This window comes from Triticum urartu, chromosome 7A, assembly GCF_056163025.1.
Source record: "Triticum urartu cultivar PI428250 chromosome 7A, HENAU_Tu73, whole genome shotgun sequence".
Classification (NCBI taxonomy): domain Eukaryota; kingdom Viridiplantae; phylum Streptophyta; class Magnoliopsida; order Poales; family Poaceae; genus Triticum; species Triticum urartu.
This window is the reverse complement of record NC_141879.1, coordinates 613,684,878-613,709,392: the sequence shown is the minus strand read 5'-3', so window position 1 is coordinate 613,709,392 and position 24,515 is coordinate 613,684,878. Positions and strand designations below refer to the sequence as shown.

Genomic DNA, 24,515 nt, shown 5'->3' with positions numbered 1-24,515 from the left:
TCAAGGCGAACTGTCAAGGGGTTCCCACTATAACCCAACCGTGTAAGGAACGCAAAAATCAAGGAACATAACACCGGTATGACGGAAACTAGGGCGGCAAGAGTGGAACAAAACACCAGGCATAAGGCCGAGCCTTCCACCCTTTACCAAGTATATAGGTGCATTAAAGTAGACAAGATAGAATAATGATATCCCAACAATAAACATGTTCCAACAAGGCACACACTCCAATCTTCACCTGCAACTAACAACGCTATAAGAGGGGCTGAGCAAAGCGGTAACATAGCCAAAAAATGGTTTGCTAGGACAAGGTGGGTTAGAGGTTTGACATGGCAATATGGGAGGCATAAATAGCATGTGGTAGGTATCGTAGCATAGGCATAGCAAAAGAGCGAGCAACTAGCAAGCAAAGATAGAAGTGATTTCGAGGGTATGATCATCTTGCCTGCAAAGTTCTCCGAGTGGACGTTAGCTTGATCCTCGTAAGCGTACTCGACGGGTTCCTCGATCACGTACTCGTCTCCCGTCTCTACCCAAAGCAAGAACACAAGCAAAGGGAGACATAATCAACCACGGTGCAATGCGCAAGCAACATGATGCAAAACATGGCATGATATGCGGGATGTGATATGAAATGTATATGCATGCTTCGGAAAGTAAAGATTGGACCTGGCCTCAACTTGGAAAACCGAGAGTGCTGCTGGAAAGATGAGTTGATTTCGGTCGAAAATGATATAAAGATCACCGAAAACGGATGCACGGTTTGCAAATGGCAAGCAAAACAAATATGGCACCGATCTGCGATTAACAGCACGAGGCCACCTAAATGCATCAAGAACAACAAGCTACTGCACTCTAACATAACAACAAAGCACATGGCAGTGATCCACTCAAGATGCTTGACAAAAGGTGAACGCTAAGCTACGGCTAATTCACTCAATAGCAGATTCAAACAAGCATGGCAAAAGTGCAAAAGATATCAGGTTCACAGACTTAGAGAAAATAACAACATGCCAGGATTTAACATCAGGAAGCAATGTTTAGAGCAAGATAACAACATGCTACAGGAACATATCATGGCAAAGCAAGGCATGGCATGAAACTACACAAAGCATATAACAAAAGTCCCTTATTGACCATAAGCCAAAAGTGATCATAAAATACAATGGCAACCATGTGAACATAGCAAGTTTCGTTAACAGATTCAGACTTAGCAGAAAACTGGAACATGGCAAAACAGATTTACATAGGCATGTTTACGAGCTCGATGCCCTCACCACAAGGCATTGCATGACAAGCTAAGCATACACCCAGCAAGTAGACATGATAAATAAGCTAACCATGGCAAGAACACTCTCATAGCATGCATGGATCAACTACAACAACCTCGGCCAAATTGCTTAATGCGTAAACAATCCGCCAGGAACATTTTATAGTAAAAGTAGAGCAAGATTGAGTCATGCTACGATGCTCCATAATTGCAAACAAAGACATGGATGGATAGAGCATGGCAATATCTCAAAATCACCCTTACTGAACATGCCCAAAAGAGGCATGGATCACTCTGTAGCAACATGAATACATGGCATAAAAATATCATCAGGAAAATGACTTGGAAGAATTCTAAGTCCCTGAAATCAGCAACATCACGAGAGCTACTTTGCATGCTTGTTCTAGTCACCACAAATATCACAAAAATACATGGCATACACCCCTGTAAAGATGGCATGGCATACTTCAAAACACATGTAGGGCTCAAGTTCATAGGAGGCACACATTAAACATGGCAAAAATGACAAATGACCATAATCTGATAAGAATCTGAAACTAACATTGCATAGCACTCTTGCAACAGCATTTAGGGCATCAAGATGAACTCAAATGAACATGGTGCAATGGAATGAAATGAAGTGCACATCCAGACGAACATTTTGATATGCTACACGCCCAAAACAGAGCCACGGATGCAAAGTTATGATGCGAAGAAAAATGCTAAAAATACTGGAAACTGGGAAAAAAGTCGACCCTAGGGTTCGTCCAGATCTGGATCCGAGGCACGCAAAACAAGGTCCACCGGAATCTCACCGGAATAGTACTCGAGGTTGCCGGAGTAGAGGCAGGAGGTGGTGGAGGCCGGAGTAGAGGAAGGAGCACGGCGCGACGAACACCGGGCGGCGCGGAACGGCGCTCCGCGGCGGACGGCGAGTGGCGACCCGACGATGGTGGCGGCGGCCGGCTGCGAAGAAGGCGGCGAGGCGGAGGGAGTCGGCCGGCGGCTCGGGCGCGGGTCTCCCGCGGGCGAGCGGCAGCGGATGGGCCTCGGGGGCCCGCCCTGGGCTCGGCGGGCCGGCAGCGATGTGGGGCGGCGCGGGGCATGTGGCGGCGTGGGAGTGGCGGCGACAATTTTTATCCGGCGCGGACCGGACGTGTCCGGCGCACGGAGGGGAACGGGGCTAGGGTTAGGGTTGGAGTTGACCCGGGATTTTCGAGGGAGATGCCTTTTTATAGGTAGAGGGAGCTAGGAGGCTCCAAATTGAGCACGGTTTTCGGCCACGTGATCATGATCGAACGACCGAGAGGATGGAGGGGGTTTTGTTGGGATTTGGGCCACTTCGGAGTGGTGTTGGGCTGCAACACACACGAGGCCTTTTCGGTTCCTCGGTTAACCATTGGAGTATCAAACGAAGTCCAAATGGCACGAAACTTGACAGGCGGTCTACCCGTAGTATACCAAGGCCGCTTGGCAAGTCTCGGTCCAATCCGAGAATGTTTAACACCCACACATGAAAAGAGGCAAAAGGGGACACCGGAGGACATAGGAGCACCGAAATGCAAAATAGACAACGGGGAAAATGCTCGGATGCATGATACGAACACGTATGCAAATGCGATGCACATGATGACATGATATGAGATGCATGACAAAGACAAAAGCAACACGAAGACAAAACTCAACAACGAGGAATATCATAACTTAGTGCCGGAAATGGCAAGAGTTGGAATACAAATATGGCGGGTTACATACGGGGCGTTACACGGTAACGGTAGCAAAAGCAATAGTTTTGGTTTATAGTGATTGTAACTATAGCAACGGAAACTACGGTCATCACCGGTAAGTATCCCTACTATTGTCACTTCGAGGTTAACGGATCATAACACATAATAGGTGACTATAGACTTGCAAGATAGGATCAAGAACTCACATATATTCATGAAAACATAATAGGTTCGGATCTGAAATCATGGCACTCGGGCCCTAGTGACAAGCATTAAGCATAGAAAAGTCATAGCAACATCAATCTCAGAACATAATGGATACTAGGGATCAAACCCTAACAAAACTAACTCGATTACATGATAAATATCATCCAACCCATCATCGTCCAACAAGCCTATGATGGAATTACTCACGCACGGCGGTGAACATCATGAAATTGGTGATGAAGGAAGGTTGATGATGACGATGGCGACGAATTCCCCTATCCAGAGCCCCGAACGGACTCCAAATCAGCCCTCCCGAGAGAGATTAGGGCTTGGCGGTGGCTCCGTATCATAAAACGCGATGAATCATTCTCTCCTATTTTTTTCTCCCGAACACGAATATATAGAGTTGGAGTTGAGGTCGGAGGAGCACCAGGGTGCCCACGAGGTAGGGGGCACGTCCAGGGGGTAGGCGTGCCCCCACCCTTGTGGACAGGGTGTGGGCCCCTTGGCCTTGATTCTTTCGCCAGTATTTTTTATGTTTTCCAAAAATAATCTCCGTTGATTTTCAGGTCATTCCAAGAACTTTTATTTCTGCATAAAATTAACACCATGGCAATTCTGCTGAAAACAACGTCAGTCCGGGTTAGTTCCATTCAAATCATGCAAGTTAGAGTCCAAAACAAGGGCAAAAGTGTTTGGAAAAGTAGATAGGATGGAGACGTATCAACTCCCCCAAGCTTAAACATTTGCTTGTCCTCAAGCAATTCAGTTGACAAACTGAAAGTGATAAAGAAAAACTTTTACAAACTCCGTTTGCTCTTGTTGTTGTAAATATGTAAAGCCAGCATTCAAGTTTTCAGCAAAGATTATGAACTAACCATATTCACAATAACATTTAGGTCTCATGTTTACTCATTTCAATGGCATAATCAACTAGAGAGCAATAATAATAAATTTTGGATGACAACACTTTCTCAAAACAATCATAATATGATATAACAAGATGGTATCTCGCTAGCCCTTTCTAAGACCGCAAAACATAAATGCAGAGCACCCCTGAAGATCAAGGACTAACTGGAAATTGTAATTCATGGTAAAAGAGATCCAGTCACAGTCATACTCAATGTAAACAAATAATAATACACACAAATGACAGTGGTGCTCTTCAACTGGTGCTTTTTAATAAGAGGATGCTGACTCAACATAAAAGTAAATAGATAGGCCCTTCTTAGAGGGAAGCATGGATTTGTAGAGGTGCCAGAGCTCGGTTTTGAAATAGAGATGAATAATATTTTGAGCGGTATTGATACGTCTCCGTCGTATCTACTTTTCCAAACACTTTTGCCCTTGTTTTGGAATCTAACTTGTATGATTTGAATGGAACTAACCCGGAATGACGCTGTTTTCAGCCGAATTGCCATGATGTTGTTTTATGTGCAGAAAACAAAAGTTCTCGGAATGACCTGAAACTCCACGGAATATCTTACAATAAATAATAAAAAATCCTCGCCAAAGATGAAGACTAGGGGGGCCACACCCTTGCCACGAGGGTGGGGGGCGCGCCCCCCCTAGGGCGCGCCCCCTACCTCGTGGGCCCCCTGGAGACCTCCCGACTCCAAATCCAACTCTATATAACTGCTTTCGGGGAGAAAAAATAGGAGAGAAGAAATCATCGCGTTTTACGATACGGAGCCGCCGCCAAGCCCTAAAACCTCTCGGGAGGGCTGATCTGGAGTCCGTTCGGGGCTCCGGAGAGGGGGATTCGTCGTCGTCGTCATCATCAACCATCCTGCATCACCAATTTCATGATGCACTGCCGTGCGTGAGTAATTCCATCGTAGGCTTGCTGGACGGTGATGGGTTGGATGAGATTTATCATGTAATCGAGTTAGTTTTGTTAGGGTTTGATACCTAGTATCCAGTATGTTCTGAGATTGATGTTGCTGTGACTTTGCTATGCTTAATGCTTGTCACTAGGGCCCGAGTGCCATGATTTCAGATCTGAACCTATTATGTTTTCATCAACATATGAGAGTTCTTGATCCTATCTTGCAAGTCTATAGTCACCTATTATGTGTTATGATCCGTTAACCCCGAAGTGACAATAATCGGGATACTTACCGGTGATGACCGTAGTTTGAGGAGTTCATGTATTCACTATGTGCTAATGCTTTGTTCCGATTCTCTATTAAAAGGAGGCCTTAATATCCCTTAGTTTCCATTAGGACCCCGCTGCCACGGGAGGGTAGGACAAAAGATGTCATGCAAGTTCTTTTCCATAAGCATGTATGACTATATTCGGAATACATGCCTACATTACATTGACGAATTGGAGCTAGTTCTGTGTCACCCTATGTTATGACTGTTACATGATGAACCGCATCCGGCATAATTATCCATCACTGATCTGATGCCTACAAGCTTTCCATATACTGGTTTACGCTTATTTACTTTCTCGTTGCTATTGTTACAATCACTACATAATACCAAAAACATTACTTTGCTTTCGTTACTCTTTTGTTACTGCTACCATCACTATCATATTACTTTGCTACTAAACACTTTGCTGCAGATACTAAGTTTCCACGTGTGGTTGAATTGACAACTCAGCTGCTAATACTTGAGAATATTCTTTGGCTCCCCTTGTGTCGAATCAATAAATTTGGGTTGAATACTCTACCCTCGAAAGCTGTTGCGATCCCCTATACTTGTGGGTTATCAAGACTAATTTCTGGCGCCGTTGCCGGGGAGCATAGCTCTATTCTTTGAGTCACTTGGGATTTATATCTGCTGGACACTATGAAGAATTTGAAAGACGCTAAGACAAAAATTTATCCCTCAACTATGAGGGGAGGTAAGGAACTGCCATGTAGCTCTGCACTTGATTTACCTTCTGTTATGAGTAAGCTTGCGACACCTAAACCTGCTTCTGCTATTCGTTCTGATATGTCGCATGTTATTGATGATGCTACTTTTGCTATACATGATACTTATGATGAAACTACTTCTATGCTTGATACTACTGTGCCACTTGGTGATTTTCTCGAGGAACGACTTGCTAGGGCTAGAGAGATTGAAAATATTGAATCTGATTATGATGATGAAAGTGATGATGAAGAATCACTTGTTATTCCCGAGGGTTATTTATTTGATCAAGAAGCTTCTTTAGCTATTTTAGCTTGCAAAGATAGATATGAACTCAAAAGGTTATTAGCTAAATGGAATAAGCAATCTCTAAATGCTAGGATGAGACCTGACCCTGCTTTTGCTACTTCACCTATCTGTGTTACTGATAAGGATTATGAATTCTCTATTGATCCTGATATAATTACTTTGGTTGAATCTGATCCTTTTCATGGCCATGAATCTGAAACTGTTGTGGCACATCTTACTAAATTAAATGATATAGCCACCCTGTTCACTAATGATGAGAGATCTCGCTACTTTTGTATCCTTAAAATATTTCCGTTCTCATTAAAGGGTGATGCTAAAATATGGTTTAATTCTCTTGATCCTGGTTGTGTGCATAGTCCCCAGGATATGATCTATTATTTCTCTGCTAAATATTTCCCTGCTCATAAGAAACAAGCTGCTTTAAAGGAAATATACAACTTTGTGCAAATTAAAGAAGAGAGTCTCCCACAAGCTTGGGGGAGGCTTCTCAAGTTACTTAATGCTTTGTCTGATCATCCTCTTAAGAAAAATGAAATACTTGATATCTTTTATAATGGACTAACCGATGCTTCTAGAGATTACCTGGATAGTTGTGCTGATTCTCTTTTCAGGGAAAGAACACCGGATGAAGCTGAAATCTTATTGAATAATATGTTGACAAATGAAAATAATTGGGCACCTCCTGAGCCACCTCCAGCTCCAATTAATGATCCTATTCCTAAACTAACTCCGAAGAAGAGAGGTGTTCTATTTCTCAGTCCCGAAGATATGCAAGAGGCAAAGAAATCTATGAAAGAAAAATGTATTAAAGCTGAAGATGTTAAGAATTTACCTCCTATTGAAGAAATACATGGTCTTAATTTACCGCCTATTTAAGAAACATATGATCTTAATCCTTTATTTATTGAAGAACCTCCAAACCCCGATAACCCAACACAGGTAGTAAAGGTAAATTCTCTCTATAGATATGATAAAGATGAAATCCCTCCTACTAAAATTGCTAGTCAATGCTTGGATGAGTTTGATAATTTTATGTTTAAGCAAGAAGACTTCAATGCTTATTTTGGTAGACAATTGAAACAAGATGCTAATATCATTAAATACTTGGGTGATTATATGGCTAATATTAGAGGTGAACTTAAACTTGTTAGCAAACATGCTTCTATGGTTACCACTCAAGTAGAACAAGTACTTAAAGCTCAAAAGGAATTGCTCAATGAGATGAATAGTAAGAAAAATAATTATGCTATTAAAGTGGCTACTAGAACTGGTAGAATGACTCAGGAACCTTTGTATCCTGAAGGCCACCCTAAGAGAATTGAGCAAGATTCTCAGAGAAATAAAATTGATGCACCTAGTTCTTCTAAAAAGAAGAAAAAGAAAAATGATAGAACTGTGCAAACTTCTAGTGAACCTATTGCTGAACCACCTGATAATCCAAATGATATCTCTATGTCTGATGCTGAAACACAATCTGGCAATGAACATGAACCTAATGAAAATGTTAATGATAATTTTCATAATGATGCTCAACCTAGTAATGATAATGACATAGAAATTGAACCTGCTGTTGATCTTGATAACCCATAATCAAAGAATCAACATTATGATAAGAAAGACTTTGTTGCTAGGAAACATGGTAAAGAAAGAGAGCCTTGGGTTCAGAAACCCATGCCTTTTCCTACCAAACGATCCAAGAAAAAGGATGATGAGAATTTTGAGCGCTTTGCTGAAATGATTAGACCTATCTTTTTGCGTATGCGATTGATTGATATGCTCAAAATGAATCCCTATGCTAAGTACATGAAAGATATTGTTACAAATAAAAGAAAGATACCAGAAGATGAAATTTCCACCATGCTTGCTAATTATACTTTTAAGGGTGGAATACCAAAGAAACTTGGAGATCCAGGAGTACCTACTATACCATGCTTCATTAAAAGAAACTATGTTAAAACTTCTTTATGTGATCTTGGAGCCGGTGTTAGTGTTATGACTCTCTCTTTATATCGTAGACTTGACTTGAATAAGTTGACACCTACTGAAATATCTTTGCAAATGGCTGATAAATCAACTGCTATACCTGTCAGTATTTGTGAGGATGTGCCTGTTGTGGTTGCAAACGTTACTATTTTAACGGACTTTGTTATTCTTGATATTCCCGAGGACGATAGTATGTCTATTATTCTTGGAAGACCTTTTCTTAATACTGCAGGGGCTGTTATTGATTGCAACAAAGGCAAGGTCACTTTTCATGTTAATGGTAATGAGCATACGGTACACTTTCCGAGGAAACAACCTCAAGTTCATAGTATCAATTCTATCGGAAAAATTCCATCGATTATATTTAGAGGTTTTGAATTTCCTCTTCCTACTGCCAAGAAGAAATATGGTATACTTATTATTGGGGATGTACATATCCCCGTTGAGGTAACCTAGTGTTATTCGAAATTTCTCCGGTTTCATGTTAATCAGAATGAGTTTGTTAACAAGACTTGATCAACCTTGTTAGTGGATTCCTTTTGATGAGCATGAGATGGATGAGACTAGAAGCACAACCTTCTATACCCTCTCTATAATTTCTGTTATTTAGTTGAAATAAAATAAAAATAAATAATTTTCTGTCTGTTATCTGATTATCCGTGCAATATAAAAATACCTTGAAAATAAAAGTCCTCCAAATGCCCTGAAAATTAAATATGATTTTTTCTAGAATATTTGAGGATTTATGGAACAAAGAACACACCAGGGAGGCTAACCACCTTGCCACGAGGGTGGAGGGCGCGCCCCCTGCCTCGTGGGCCCATGGTGGCCCTCCTCCACTTATTCATGCACCCATCCTCTTCTTCTTCCTCCCAGAAACACGAAAAACCAACTCAAGCACGAGTTCCAGCCCTCTTTGCTGCCATTTTCGATCTCCTTGCTCAAAGCACCTCCCACAAAACTGCTTGGGGAGATTGTTCCTTGGTATGTGACTCCTCCAATGGTCCAATTAGTTTTTGTTCTAGTGTTTTATTCATTGCAAATTTTTGCTGCTTAGGTGACCCTGTTCTTGAGCTTGCATGTCAAATTTATATGGTCAAAAGTAGTTTTGATGCATGATATAGGCCCTAGGCACTTGTAGGAGTAGTTGCTATCAATATTATTGAGTTTGGTTTACTTTTATTTTGAAGTTACTAAAAATTTCAGAATTTTTCAAAAAATGATGAGGAGATTATTGAGGGGCTCATCGAGCCAAAGCTCGAAGGAAAAGTCACCGAAGCCTAAGTATAATTTGCCGCGCACCGTGAAGGTTCGGGCGTGTGAATGGCCTTCCGAGGATTTCTTGAGAGCAGCTGGGATTTATGAAGATTTTCATGAATTGTCTCATAATGCAGGCCTCACCGCTTTCCTCCACGACCAATGCGATCAGTATCTCTTACTCACAAATTCCTTTGTGCAAAACTTTCATTTTCATTCTAGGAACTCACCACCTATGGTGGAGTTTCATTTATATGATGAGCATAAGGAGATGTCACTTTATGATTTCTGTCGGATTTGTTTAGTCCCTTTTGGGGGGAAGACATAAGAACCACATCATGATGATGTGGAGGGGTTTATTGATACTATCACTGTAGGAGAAACTAGGAAGGTTTCCGATGCACGAATCACTAGCATACATTTTCCTGTTTTACGTTACTTTGCATTATTTGCTAGTCGTTGCTTAATTGGACGTGGAAAGTGTGGAAACCTTGGTATCCCTGATATAATTATTCTGCTCCAAGGTTTATATAGTGATAACACTTTTAGTATGGGCGGTATTATTGCTAAACGGTTAAGTCTGAACCGTACAAAGGGCCCCATCTTTGGAGGCATCTATGCTACACGCCTAGCTGCACATTTTAACATACCTATTAGGCATGCTGAGAAGGAAGAAAAAGTGCTGCCTCATGTTTATCTAGATTATAAAAGTATGGTGGCACATGATTTTATTATTAAGAATAGGGCAGGAGAGCTTAAATAAAAATTGTTCTTTGATAAACATCATCCTGAGACTATTACATTGCCTGCTCCTTCTTTGTTTTATTTGACTGTAGGCACGTACCTTGTTCCGTTGACGGCTATTCACGCCTACCGGAACCCTGCACCAGCCGAGGAGCCAGAACCGGAACCACAATTTGATCCTTCACGACAGTCTAACTATCAGTGGGATCCGGAGATGATTACCAGCCAGTGGCAATCGGAGCCTTCTTCTTCCTCATCACAGTACGACCCCAACAACTACTATTATGGATATCAGCCAGGCCAGCTGTGGCCATAGACCAACTTAGGCCAAAAGCCTAAGCTTGGGGGAGTACGTATTTCTCACCGACATTACATTTATGTTCACACACACTCATTGCTAGATGTCGGTGCTCCATGCTAGTTTATTTCCTTTTATGCTTTCTTCTTGTGTGTTTAATAAACCTTAAGAAAAAACCAAAAAAATTAGTTGTAGCTTTTAATTAATTTACTTTCCATGCTTGTAGTAGTAATTAAAAAGAAAACCCAAAAATATTTCCTATTCTTCTTTTTCTTGTCGGGAGCTTTCCCGTGTAAATAGTTTTATTTCTTTTCTTTTCTTTGGGGGTCAGTAGGAGAAGACCATGATTAAATTGTTGAAATGGCTCTTATATGCTTTATTGTTGATTTAACCAAGAGCCCATATTGCTTTGTCTTCTCCTGTTTATTGAATGCTCGCAGATTCCAGCTTAGTCCAATGCACGTGCACTCTTATTATTATTCACATCGTTCAGTCGTGCAAGTGAAAGGCAATTATGATGATATATGATGGACTGACTGAGATGAGAAAAGCTGGTATGAACTCGACCTCTTTTGTTTTTGTAAATATGATGAGTTCATCGTTCTTGATTCAGCTTGTTATGAATAAACATGTCTGCAATGACAATTAGAGATCATAGTTGCTTGTGCCATGCTTGATTAACTATGAGTTATAATGGTTTACCTTGCGTGCCAACATGTTATTAAAATGGTTATGATGTGGTATGATAGGGTGGTATCCTCCTCTGAATGATTTAAGTGACTTGACTTGGCACATGTTCACGCATGTAGTTGAAACAAATCAACATAGCCTTCATGATATTTATGTTCATGGTGGATTATATCCTACTCATGCTTGCATCCAATGTTTATTAATTTTAATGCATGTACATGGCTGTTGTCGCTCTCTAGTTGGCCGCTCCCCAGTCTTTTGCTAGCCTTCACCTGTACTAAGCGGGAATACTGCTTGTGCATCCAATCCCTTAAACCCCAAAGTTATTCCAGATGAGTCCACTATACCTTCCTATATGCGGTATCTACCTGCCGTTCCAAGTAAATTTGTATGTGCCAAACTCTAAACCTTCAAATAATCATCCTGTTTTGTATGCTCGAATAGCTCATGTATCAACTAGGGCTGCTTGTATCTTCCATGCTAGGCGGGTTATTCTCAAGAGGAGTGGACTCCGCTCCTCACTCACGAGAAAATGGCTGGTCATCGGGATGCCCAGTCCCATGCTTTATGCAAACTAAATCAAAAATAATTGCAAAACAAAACTCCCCCTGGGACCTGATGTATGTTGGAGGCACTCGTTGTTTCGAGCAAGCCATGGATTGATGTTTGTTGGTGGAGGGGGAGTATAAACTTTACCATTCTGTTTGGGAACCGCCTATAATGTGTGTAGCATGGAAGATATCGCCATCTCTTGGCTGTTATGTTGACAATGGAAGTATACCGCTCAAAATATTATTCACCTCTATTTCAAAACCGAGCTCTGGAACCTCTACAAATATTTGCTTCCCTCTGCGAAGGGCCTATCTATTTACTTTTATGTTGAGTCATCACCCTCTTATTAAAAGCACTAGCTGGAGAGCGCAGCTGTCATTTGCATTCATCACTGTTAATTTATATTGGGTGTGACTATGATTGGATCTCTTTTACCATGAATTACAATGTCTAGTCAGTCCTTGATCTTTAAAGGTGCTTTGCATTTATGTTTTGCGATCTCAGAAAGGGCTAGCGAGATACCATCTTGTTATATCATATTATGATTGTTTTGAGAAAGTGTTGTCATCCGAGATTTATTATTATGGCTTGATAGTTAATTATGCTATTGATATGGGTAATCATGAGACCTGAGAATTATTGCAAATGTGGTTAGTTATAATCTTTGCTGAAAACTTGAATGCTAGCTTGACATATTTATAACAACAAGAGCAAACCGAGTTTCTAAAAGTTTTTCTTTATTTCTTTCAGTTTGTCAACTGAATTGCTTGAGGACAAGCAAGGGTTTAAGCTTGGGGGAGTTGATACGTCTCCGTCGTATCTACTTTTCCAAACACTTTTGCCCTTGTTTTGGACTCTAACTTGTATGATTTGAATGGAACTAACCCGGACTGACGCTGTTTTCAGCAGAATTGCCATGATGTTGTTTTATGTGCAGAAAACAGAAGTTCTCGGAATGACCTGAAAGTCCACGGAATATCTTACAATAAATAATAAAAAATCATCGCCAAAGATGAAGACCAGGGGGTCCACACCCTTGCCACGAGGGTGGGGGCGCGCCCCCTACCTCGTGGGCCCCCTGGAGACCTCCCGACTCCAACTCCAACTCTATATAACTGCTTTCGGGGAGAAAAAATAGGAGAGAAGAAATCATCACGTTTTACGATACAGAGCCGCCGCCAAGCCCTAAAACCTCTCGGGAGGGCTGATCTGGAGTCCGTTCGGGGCTCCGGAGAGGGGGGTTCGTCGCCGTCGTCATCATCAACCATCCTCCATCACCAATTTCATGCTGCTCACCGCCGTGCGTGAGTAATTCCATCATAGGCTTGCTGGACGGTGATGGGTTGGATGAGATTTATCATGTAATCGAGTTAGTTTTGTTAGGGTTTGATCCCTAGTATCCAGTATGTTCTGAGATTGATGTTGCTATGACTTTGCTATGCTTAATGCTTGTCACTAGGGCCCGAGTGCCATGATTTCAGATCTGAACCTATTATGTTTTCATCAATATATGAGAGTTCTTGATCCTATCTTGCAAGTCTATAGTCACCTATTATGTGTTATGATCCGTTAACCCCGAAGTGACAATAATCGAGATACTTACCGGTGATGACCGTAGTTTGAGGAGTTCATGTATTCACTATGTGCTAATGCTTTGTTTCGGTTCTCTATTAAAAGGAGGCCTTAATATCCCTTAGTTTCCATTAGGACCCCGCTGCCACGGGAGGGTAGGACAAAAGATGTCATGCAAGTTCTTTTCCATAAGCACGTATGACTATATTCGGAATACATGCCTACATTACATTGACGAATTGGAGCTAGTTCTGTGTCACCCTATGTTATGACTGTTACATGATGAACCGCATCCGGCATAATTATCCATCACTGATCCGATGCCTACGAGCTTTCCATATACTGGTTTACGCTTATTTACTTTCCCGTTGCTATTGTTACAATCACTACATAATACCAAAAACATTACTTTGCTTTCGTTACTCTTTTGTTACCGCTACCATCACTATCATATTACTTTGCTACTAAACACTTTGCTGCAGATACTAAGTTTCCAGGTGTGGTTGAATTGACAACTCAGCTGCTAATACTTGAGAATATTCTTTGGCTCCCCTTGTGTCGAATCAATAAATTTGGGTTGAATACTCTACCCTCGAAAGCTGTTGCGATCCCCTATACTTGTGGGTTATCAGGTATACTTTCATTGTCAACATAACAACCGAGAGATCTCGATATTTTCAATGCTACACTCATTATAGGCGGTTCCCAAGCAGAATGGTAAAGTTTATACTCCCCCACCACCAACAAGCATCAATCCATGGCTTGCCCAAAACAACGGGTGCCTCCAACTAACAACAATCCTGGGGGAGTTTTGTTTGCAATTATTTTGATTTGGTTTGAGGATGGGACTGGGCATCCCGGTGACCAGCCATTTTCTCGTGAGTGAGGAGCGGAGTCCACTCCTCTTGAGAATAACCCGCCTTGCATGTAAGATACATACAGCCCTAGTTGATACATGAGCTATTCGAGCATACAAAACAGAAATTTTATTTGAAGGTTTAGGGTTTAGCACATACAAATTTACTTGGAACGGCAGGTAGATACCGTATATAGGAAGGTATGGTGGACACATATGGAACAACTTTGGGGTTTATGGAATTGGATGCATAAGCAGTATTCCCGCTTAGTACGAGTGAAGGCTAGAAAGAGACTGGGAAGCGACCAGCTAGAGAGCGACAACAGTCATGAACATGCATTAAAATTAATCAACACTGAATGTAAGCATGAGTAGGATATAAACTACCATGAACATAAATGGCTATGTTGATTTTGTTTCAACTACATGCGTGAACATGTGCCAAGTTAAGCCACTCGAATCGTTCAAAGGAGGATACCACCCTATCATACCACATCACAACCATTTTAATAGCATGTTGGCACGCAAGGTAAACCATTATAAACTCGTAGCAAATTAAGCATGACATGAGCAACTATAATCTCCAATTGTCATTGCAAACATGTTTCATTCATAATAGGCTGAATTAGGAACGATGAACTAATCATATTTACAAAAACAAGAGAGGTCGAGTTCATACCGACTTCTCTCATCTCAATCAGTCCATCATATATCATCATTGTTGCCTTTCACTTGCACAACCGAATAGTGTGGATAATAATAATAGTGCACGTGCATTGGACTAAGCTGGAATCTGCAAGCATTCAATTCAAGGGAGAAGACAAGGTAATATGGGCTCTTTGTTAGATCAACAATAATGCATATGAGAGCCACTCAACATTTTCATCATGGTCTTCTCCTCTTGACCCCCAAAGAACAAGAAAAGAAATAAAACTATTTACGCGGGAAAGCTCCCAACAAGCAAAAGAGGAATGAGAAATCTTTTTGGGTTTTCTTTTTAATTACTACTACTAGCATGGAAAGTGAACTAGCTAAAAGCTACAACTATTTTTTTGGTTTTTCTTAAGGGTTTTCAAACACACAAGAAGAAGTCTAAAAAAGAAAATAAACTAGCATGGATGATACAATGAAAAAGTATGAACACCGACAACTAGCATGAGTGTGTGAACATGAATGTAATGTCGGTGAGAAATACGTACTTCCCCAAGCTTAGGCTTTTGGCCTAAGTTGGTCTATGCCCACGGATCAAAACTGCCCTCTCCGGTGTATTGAGGAGGGTCTTCGGGGTGCCACTGGTTGGCGATCTCCTCCAGATTCCACTGGTAAACAGACTGACGGTGAGGATCAGATAGTGGCTCCGGCTCAGGAGCTGATGTCAGGCTCTGGTATGCCTGAACGGCCTCTGGCAAAACAAGGTACATGCCTGAAAATATGTTAAACAAAGAGGGAGCAAGCAAGGTAATAGTCTCAAAGTGATTCTTATCAAATATCTGTCTATAGTTAAGCATCTTCTTCTTATTCTTAACAATAAAATCATGTGCTACCATGCTCTTATAATCTAGAAAAATATGAGGCAACAACTTTTCCTCTTTCTCATAATGCCTAATAGGTATGTTAAAGTGTGCAGCAAGGCGCGAGGCGAAGATGCCTCCTAAGACGGGACCCTTTGTACGGTTCAGATTTAACCGTTTAGCAACAATAGCGCGTAAACTAAAAGTGGTATCACGAAACAAAGCATGGCCAAAATAAAAATATCAGGGGCACTAGGATTTCCACAGTTCCCGCAACCAATTAAGCATCTACTAGCAAATATTGCAAACTAACGTAGAAAAGGAAAATGTATGCTAGTGATTCTTGCATCGGAAACTTTCCTCGTTTCCCCTACAGCAATCATATCAATAAATCCTTCCACATCATTCTGATGTGGTTCCTCTATGCTACCCTCAAAGGGTATCCTACAAACCCAGCAAAAATCATAAAGTAATGTCTCCTTATGCTCATCATATAAATAAAATTCCACCGAAGGTGGCGACCTCCTAGCATGGAAATGAAAATTTTGCACAAAAATATTGGTGAGTAAGAGATACTGTTCACGCTGATCATGGAGGAAGTCGGTGAGGCCTGCATTCTCAGCCAAATAATAAAAATCTTCATGAATCCCGGCTTCTCTCAAGAACTCATCACAAGGCCATTCACATGGCCGAACCTCCGCAGTACGAGGGAGATTATACTTGGGTTTCTTATTCTCTTCACTTTGCTTATCCTTCGAGTTTCGGCTCGACGAGCCCCTCAAAAATATATTCATCTTATTCTGAAAATTTCTGAAATTTTTAGTAACTCAAAAATAAAAGTGAACCAAACTCAACAAGATTGATAGCAACTACTCCTACAAGTGCCTAGAGGCTATATCATGCATTAAAACTACTTTTGACCACATAAGTTTGACATGCAAGCTCAAGAACAGGGTCACCTAAGCAGCAAAAATTTGCAATAAATAAAGCACTAGAACAAAGACTAATTAGATCATTGGAAGAGTCACATACCGAAGAACAATCCCCCAAAGCAGTTTTGTGAGTGGAGCTTTGAGCAAGGAGATCAAAAATGGCAGCAAGATGAGCTAGAACTCGGGTTTGAGCTGGTGGGTGAATTTTTTCTGGAGGAAGACGAAGTGTGTGGGTGCAAGAATAAGTGGAGGGGACCCACGTGGGGTCCACGAGGCAGGGGCGCGCCCTCCACCCTTGTGGGCACACGGTGAGCCCCCCTGATGTGTTCTCAGTGCCAAAAATTCTTAAATATTCTGGAAAAAATCATATTTCATTTTCAGGGCATTTGGAGAACTTTTATTTTTGGGGTATTTTTTTATTGCAAGGATAATTCAGAAAACAGACGGAAAATACTATTTTCACTTTATTTGAGATAAATAACAGAAAGTAAAAGGAGGGTACAGAAGGCTGTGCTTTCTAACTTCATCCATCCCATGCTCATCAAAAGGAATCCACTAACAAGGTTGATCAAGTCTTGTTAACAAACTCATTTCGAATCGCATGAAACCGGAGAAATTTCAAATAAAACTAGGTTACCTCAACGGGGATATGCACGTCCCCAACAATAAGAATATCATATTTCTTCTTGACGGTAGGAAGAGGAAATTCAAAACCTCCAATAGTAATTGTTGAAATTTTCCCAATAGAATTAATACTGTGAACATGAGGTTGTTTCCTCGGAAAGTGTACCGTATGCTCATTACCATTAACATGAAAAGTGACATTGCCTTTCTTGCAATCAATAACAGCCCCTGCAGTATTCAAAAAGGGTCTTCCAAGGATAATCGACATACTATCGTCCTCGGGAATATCAAGAATAACAATGTCCGTTAAAATAGTAACATTTTCAACCACAACAGGCACATCCTCACAAATACCGACAGGTATAGCAGTTGATTTAACAGCCATTTTCAGAGATATTTTAGTAGGTGTCAACTTATTCAAATCAAGTCTACGATATAAAGAGAGAGGCATAACACTAACATCGACTCGAAGATCACATAAAGTAGTTTTAACATAGTTTCTTTTAATGGAGCATGGTATAGTTGGTACTCCTGGATCTCCAAGTTTCTTTGGTATTCCACCTTTAAAAGTGTAATTAGCAGGCATGGTGGAAATTTCAGCTTCCGGTATCTTTCTTTTATTTGTAACAATATCTTTCATATACTTAGCATAAGGATTCATTTTAAGCATACCAGTCAAACGCATACGCAAAAAGATAGGTCTAATCATTTCGGCAAAGCGCTCAAAATCCTCACCATCCTTTTTCTTGGATGGTTTAGGAGGAAAGGGCATGGGTTTCTGAACCCATGGTTCTCTTTCTTTGTTGTGCTTCCTAGCAACAAAGTCTCTCTTATCATAACGTTGATTCTTTGATTGTGGGTTATCAAGATCAACAGCAGGTTCAATCTCTACATCATTATCATTACTAGGTTGAGCATCAAGATGAACATCATCATTAACATTATCACTAGGTTCATGTTCATTACTAGATTGTGTTTCAGCATCAGAAATAGAAATATCATTCGGATTCTTAGGTGCGTCAACAACAGGTTCGCTAGAAGCATGCAAGGTCCTATCATTTTTATTTTTCTTCCTTTTAGAAGGACTAGGTGCATCAACATTAGTTCTCTAAGAATCTTGCTCAATTCTCTTGGGGTGGCCCTCAGAATACAAAGGTTCCTGAGTCATTTTACCCCCTCTAGTCATAATTCTAACAACATTATCATTTTTCTTATTATTTAATTCATTGAGCAAATCATTCCGAGCTTTAAGTACTTGTTCTACTTGAGTGCTAACCATAGAAGCATGTTTACTAATAAGTTTTAAGTTCACCTTTAACTCTAGACATATAATCACTCAAGTGTTCAAGCATATCAGCATTGCATTTCAATTGTCTACCAACATAAGCATTGAAGTTTTCTCGTTTAACAATAAAATTATCAAACTCATCTAAGCATTGGCTAGCGGACTTATAACGAGGGATATTACCTTCATCAAATCTACGGAGAGAATTTACCTTTACTACCTGTGTTGGGTTATCAAGACTATGTAGTTCTTCAATAGATGGTAAATTCTTAACATCTTCAGCTTTAATACCTTTTTATTTCATAGATTTCTTTGCCTCTTGCATATCTTCAGGACTGAGAGATAGAATACCCCTTTTCTTCGGAGTTGGCTTAGGAGTTGGTTCAGGAAGTGTCCAATCATTTTCATTACTCAACATATTATTCAATAGCAATTCAGCTTGATCAACAGTTCTTTCCCTAAAAACACAACCAGCACAACTATCCAGGTGGTCCCTGGAAGCATCGGTTAGTCCATTATAAAAGATATCAAGTATTTCATTTTTCTTGAGAGGATGATCAGGCAAAGCATTAAGTAATTGGAGAAGCCTCCCCCAAGCTTGTGGGAGACTCTCTTCTTCAATTTGCACAAAATTATATATTTCCCTTAAGGCAGCTTGTTTCTTATGAGCGGGGAAATATTTAGCAGAGAAGTAATAAATCATATCCTGGGGACTATGCACACAACCAAGATCGAGAGAATTAAACCATGTTTTAGCATCACCCTTTAATAAGAACGGAAACAACTTAAGGATAAAGTAATAGTGAGTTTTCTTATCATTAGTGAACATGGTGGCTATATCATTTAATTTAGTAAGATGTGCCACAACAGTTTCAGATTCATAGCCATAAAAAGGATCTGATTCAACCAAAGTAATCAACTCAGGATTGACAGAGAAATCATAATCCTTATCAGAAATAAAGATAGGTGAAGTAGCAAATGCAAGGTCATATTTCATTCTAGCATTCAAAGTCTTTTCTTTAAGCTTAGATAATAATTTCTTAAGATCAAATCTATCATTGCAAGCTAAGAAGTCTCTAGCAGTTTCTTCATCCATAACATAACCCTCAGGAACAACACACAATTCATATCTAGGGGGAGAATCTTCATCATCACTTTCATCAATATTATTAGTTTCAATAATTTCATTCTCTCTAACCCTAGCAAGTTGTTCATCAAGAAATTCACCTAGTGGCACAGTAGTACCAAGCATAGAAGTAGTTTCATCATAAGTATCATGCAAATCAGAAGTGGCATCATCAATAACAAGTGATATATCAGAATGGATAGAAGGAGTAGTTGTCGCAAGTTTACTCAAAACAGAAGGTGAATCAAGTGCAGAGCTAGATGGCAGTTCCTTACCTCCCCTCGTAGGTGAGGGAAAAATCTTGGTTCTTTTATCTTTCAAGTTCTTCATAGTGATCAACAGATAAAAATCCCAAGTGACTCAAAGAATAGAGCTATGCTCCCCGGCAACGGCGCCAGAAAATAGTCTTGATAACCCACAAGTATAGGGGATCGCAACAGTTTTCATGGGTAGAGTATTCAACCCAAATTTATTGATTCGACACAAGGGGAGCCAAAGAATATTCTCAAGTATTAGTAGCTGAGTTGTCAATTCAACCACACCTGGAAACTTAATATCTGCAGCAAAGTATTTAGTAGCAAAGTAATATGATAGTAGCGGTAACGGTAGCAAAAGTAATAGTTTGGTTTTATAGTGATTGTAACAATAGCAATGGAAAAGTAAATAAGTGAAGAACAATATGTGAAAAGCTCGTAGGCAATGGATCAGTGATGGATAATTATGTCGGATGCGATTCCTCATGCAATAATTATGACATAGGGTGACACAGAACTAGCTCCAGTTCATCAATGTAATGTAGGCATGTATTCCGAATATAGTCATACGTGCTTATGGAAAAAAAACTTGCATGACATCTTTTGTCCTACCCTCCCGTGGCAGCGGGGTCCTATTGGAAACTAAGGGATATTAAGGCCTCCTTTTAATAGAGTACCGGACCAAAGCATTAACACTTAGTGAATACATGAACTCCTCAAACTATGGTCATCACTGGTAAGTATCCCGACTATTGTTACTTCGGGGTTAACAGATCATAACACATAATAGGTGACTATAGACTTGCAAGATAGGATCAAGAACTCACATATATTCATGAAAACATAATAGGTTCAGATCTGAAATCATGGCACTCGGGCCCTAGTGACAAGCATTAAGCATAGCAAAGTCATAGCAACATCAATCTTAGAACATAATGGATTCTAGGGATCAAACCCTAACAAAACTAACTTGATTACATGATAAATCTCATCCAACCCATTACCGTCTAGCAAGCCTATGATGGAATTACTTACGCACGACGGTGAGCATCATGAAATTGGTGATGGAGGAAGGTTGATGATGACAATGGTAACGGATTCCCCTCTGCGGAGCCCCAAACGGACTCCAGATTAGCCCTCCCGAGAGAGATTAGGGCTTGGCGGTGGCTCCGTATCATAAAACGCGATGAGTCCTTCTCTCCTATTTTTTTCTCCCTGAACACGAATATATAGAGTTGGAGTTGAGGTCAGGGGGCCCACGAGGCAGGGGGCGCGCCCAGGGGGGTTAGGCGCGCCCCCACCATCGTGGACAGGGTGTGGGGCCCCTGGCCTTGATTCTTTCGCCAGTATTTTTTAAAAATAATCTCCGTTGATTTTCAGGTCATTCTAAGAACTTTTATTTCTGCACAAAAATAACGCCATGGAATTTCTGCTGAAAACAGCGTCAGTCCGGGTTAGTTTCATTCAAACCATGCAAGTTAGAGTCAAACAAGGGAAAAAAGTGTTTGGAAAAGTAGATACGATGTAGACGTATCACCATCCACGTTAGTCTTCTTCTTAAAGATTCATTTGTTTTCTATGGCTTGAAGATCATCGGGCAAGTCTGTCAAAGTCCATACTTCGTTTTCATACATGAATCCTATCTCAGATTTCATGGCTTCAAGCCATTTGTTAGAATCTGGGCCCGCCATCGCTTCTTCATAGTTTGAAGGTTCACCGTTGTCTAACAACATGATTTCCAGGACAGGGTTGCCGTACCACTCTGGTGCGGAACGTGTCCTCGTTGACCTACGAAGTTCAGTAGCAACTTGATCGAAGTTTCATGATCATCATCATTAACTTCCTCTCTAGTCGTTACAGGCACCACAGAAACATCTTCCTGAGCTGCGCTACTTTCCGGTTCAAGAGGCAGTACCTCATTAAGTTCTACTTTCCTCCCACTTACTTCTTTCGAGATAAACTCTTTCTCTAGAAAGGATCCATTCTTGGCAACAAAGATCTTGCCTTCAGATCTGAGGTAGAAGGTATACCCGATAGTTTCCTTAGGGTATCCTATGAAGACGCATTTTTCCAACTTGGGTTCGAGCTTTTCAGGTTGAAGTTTCTTGACATAAGCATTGCATCCCCAAGCTTTCAGAAACGGCAGCTTAGGTTTCTTTCCAAACCATAATTCATACGGTGTCGTCTGAACGGATTTCGACGGAGCCCTATTTAAAGTGAATGCGGCAGTCTCTAAAGCATAACCCCAAAATGACAGCGGTAGACCGGTAAGAGACATCATAGATCACACCATATCCAATAGAGTGCGATTACGACATCCGTACACACCATTTTGCTGAGGTGTTTCAGGCGACGTGAGTTGTGAAACACTTCCACATTTCCTTAAGTGTGTGCCAAACTTGTGACTCAAGTATTCTCCTCCACGATCTGATCGTAAGAACTTTATTTTCCTGTCACGTTGATTCTCTACCTCACTCTGAAATTCCTTGAACTTTTCAAAGGTCTCAAACTTGTGTTTCATTAAGTAGACATACCCATATCTACTTAAGTCATCAGTGAGGGTGAGAACATGACGATAGCCACCGTGAGCCTCAACGCTCATTGGACCGCACATATCAGTATGTATGATTTCCAATAAGTTGATTGCTCGCTGCATTGTTCCGGAGAATGGAGTCTTGGTCATTTTGCCCATGAGGCATGGTTCGCACGTGTCAAATGATTCATAATCGAGAGACTCCAAAAGTCCATCTGCATGGAGTTTCTTCATGCATTTGACACCAATGTGATCAAGGCGGCCGTGCCACAAGTATGTGGGACTATCATTATCAACCTTACATCTCTTGGCATTCACACTATGAATATGTGTAATATCACGTTCGAGATTAAACAAAAATAAACCATTGACCAGCGAGGCATGACCATAAAACATATCTCTCATATAAATGGAACAACCATTATTCTCGGATTTAAATGATTACCATCTTGCATTAAACGAGATCCAGATACAATGTTCATGCTCAAAGCTGGTACAAAATAACAATTATTGAGATTTAAAACTAATCCCTTAGGTAGATGTAGAGGGAGCGTGCCGTCGGCGATCACATTGACCTTGGAACCATTCCCGACGTGCATCGTCACCACGTCCTTTGCCAGTCTCCCCTTATTCTGCATCTCCTGTTTTGAGTTACAAATATGAGCAACCACACCGGTATCAAATACCCATGAGCTACTAAGAGCGCTGGTAAGGTACACATCAATAACATGTATATCACATATAACTTTGGCGTTGCCAGCCTTCTTATCCGCTAAGTACTTGGGGCAGTTCCGCTTCCACTGACCATTTCCCATACAATAAAAGCACTGAGTCTCGGGCTTAGGTCCATTCTTTGGCTTCTTCCTGGCAACTGATTTACCGGGCGCGGCAACCCCCTTGCCGTCCTTTTTGAAGTTCTTCTTACCCTTACGTTTCTTGAAACTAGTAGTTTTATTCACCATCAACACTTGATGTTCCTTTTTGATTTCCACCTCCGCTGATTTCAGCATTGAATATAACTCAGGAATGGACTTCTCCATCCCTTGCATATTGTAGTTCATCACAAAGCTCTTGTAGCTAGGTGTAAGCGACTGGAGGATCCTGTTAATGACCGAGTCATTTGGAAGATTAACTCCCAGCTGAGACAAGCGGTTGTGCAACCCAAACATTTTGAGTATATGCTCGCTGACACAACTGTTTTCCTCCATCTTACAACTGTAGAACTTGTCGGAGACTTCATATCTCTTGACCCGGGCATGAGCTTGGAAAACCATTTTCAGCTCTTGGAACATCCCATATGCTTTGTGCTGCTCAAAACGCTTTTGGAGCCCCGGTTCTAAGCTGTAAAGCATGCCGCACTAAACCAGGGAGTAATCATCACTACGCGACAGCCAGGCATTCATAACGTCTTGAGTTGCTGGGAAAATGGGTGCGTCACCTAGTGGTGCTTCAAGGACATATGCTTTCTTGGCAGCTATGAGGATGATCCTCAAGTTACGGACCCAATCCGTATAGTTGCTACCATTGTCTTTCAGCTTGGTTTTCTCTAGGAACGCGTTGAAGTTGAGGGCAACATTAGCGTGGGCCATTTGATCTACAAGACATATTGTAAAGACATTTTAGACTAAGTTCATGATAATTAAGTTCGTCTAATCAAATTAATTAATGAACTCCCACTCAAATAGACATCCCTCTAGTCATCCTAGTGATACATGATCTGAATCGACTAGGCCATGTCCGATCATCACTTGAGACGGACTAGTCATCAACGGTCAACATCTCCATGTTGATCATATCTACTATACGACTCATGTTCGACCTTTCGGTCTCTCGTGTTCCGAGGCCATGCCTATACATGCTAGGCTCGTCAAGTCAACCTAAGTGTTTTACATGTGTAAATCTGGCTTACACCCGTTGTAT

At 40.9% G+C, this 24,515-nt stretch overlaps 1 protein-coding gene across 1 annotated transcript; it reads right to left on the bottom strand.

The window, feature by feature from the left end:
* Positions 1-15,562: 15,562 nt before the first annotated feature.
* Positions 15,563-23,887, bottom strand: LOC147960685 (uncharacterized). The gene is made up of 2 exons (XM_087533489.1): positions 23,269-23,887; positions 15,563-15,753 (listed from the first exon to the last, which is right to left on the bottom strand). The coding sequence occupies exons 1-2, from the start codon at positions 23,885-23,887 to the stop codon at positions 15,563-15,565; spliced, it is 810 nt and encodes a 269-aa protein (XP_087389615.1).
* Positions 23,888-24,515: the final 628 nt, after the last annotated feature.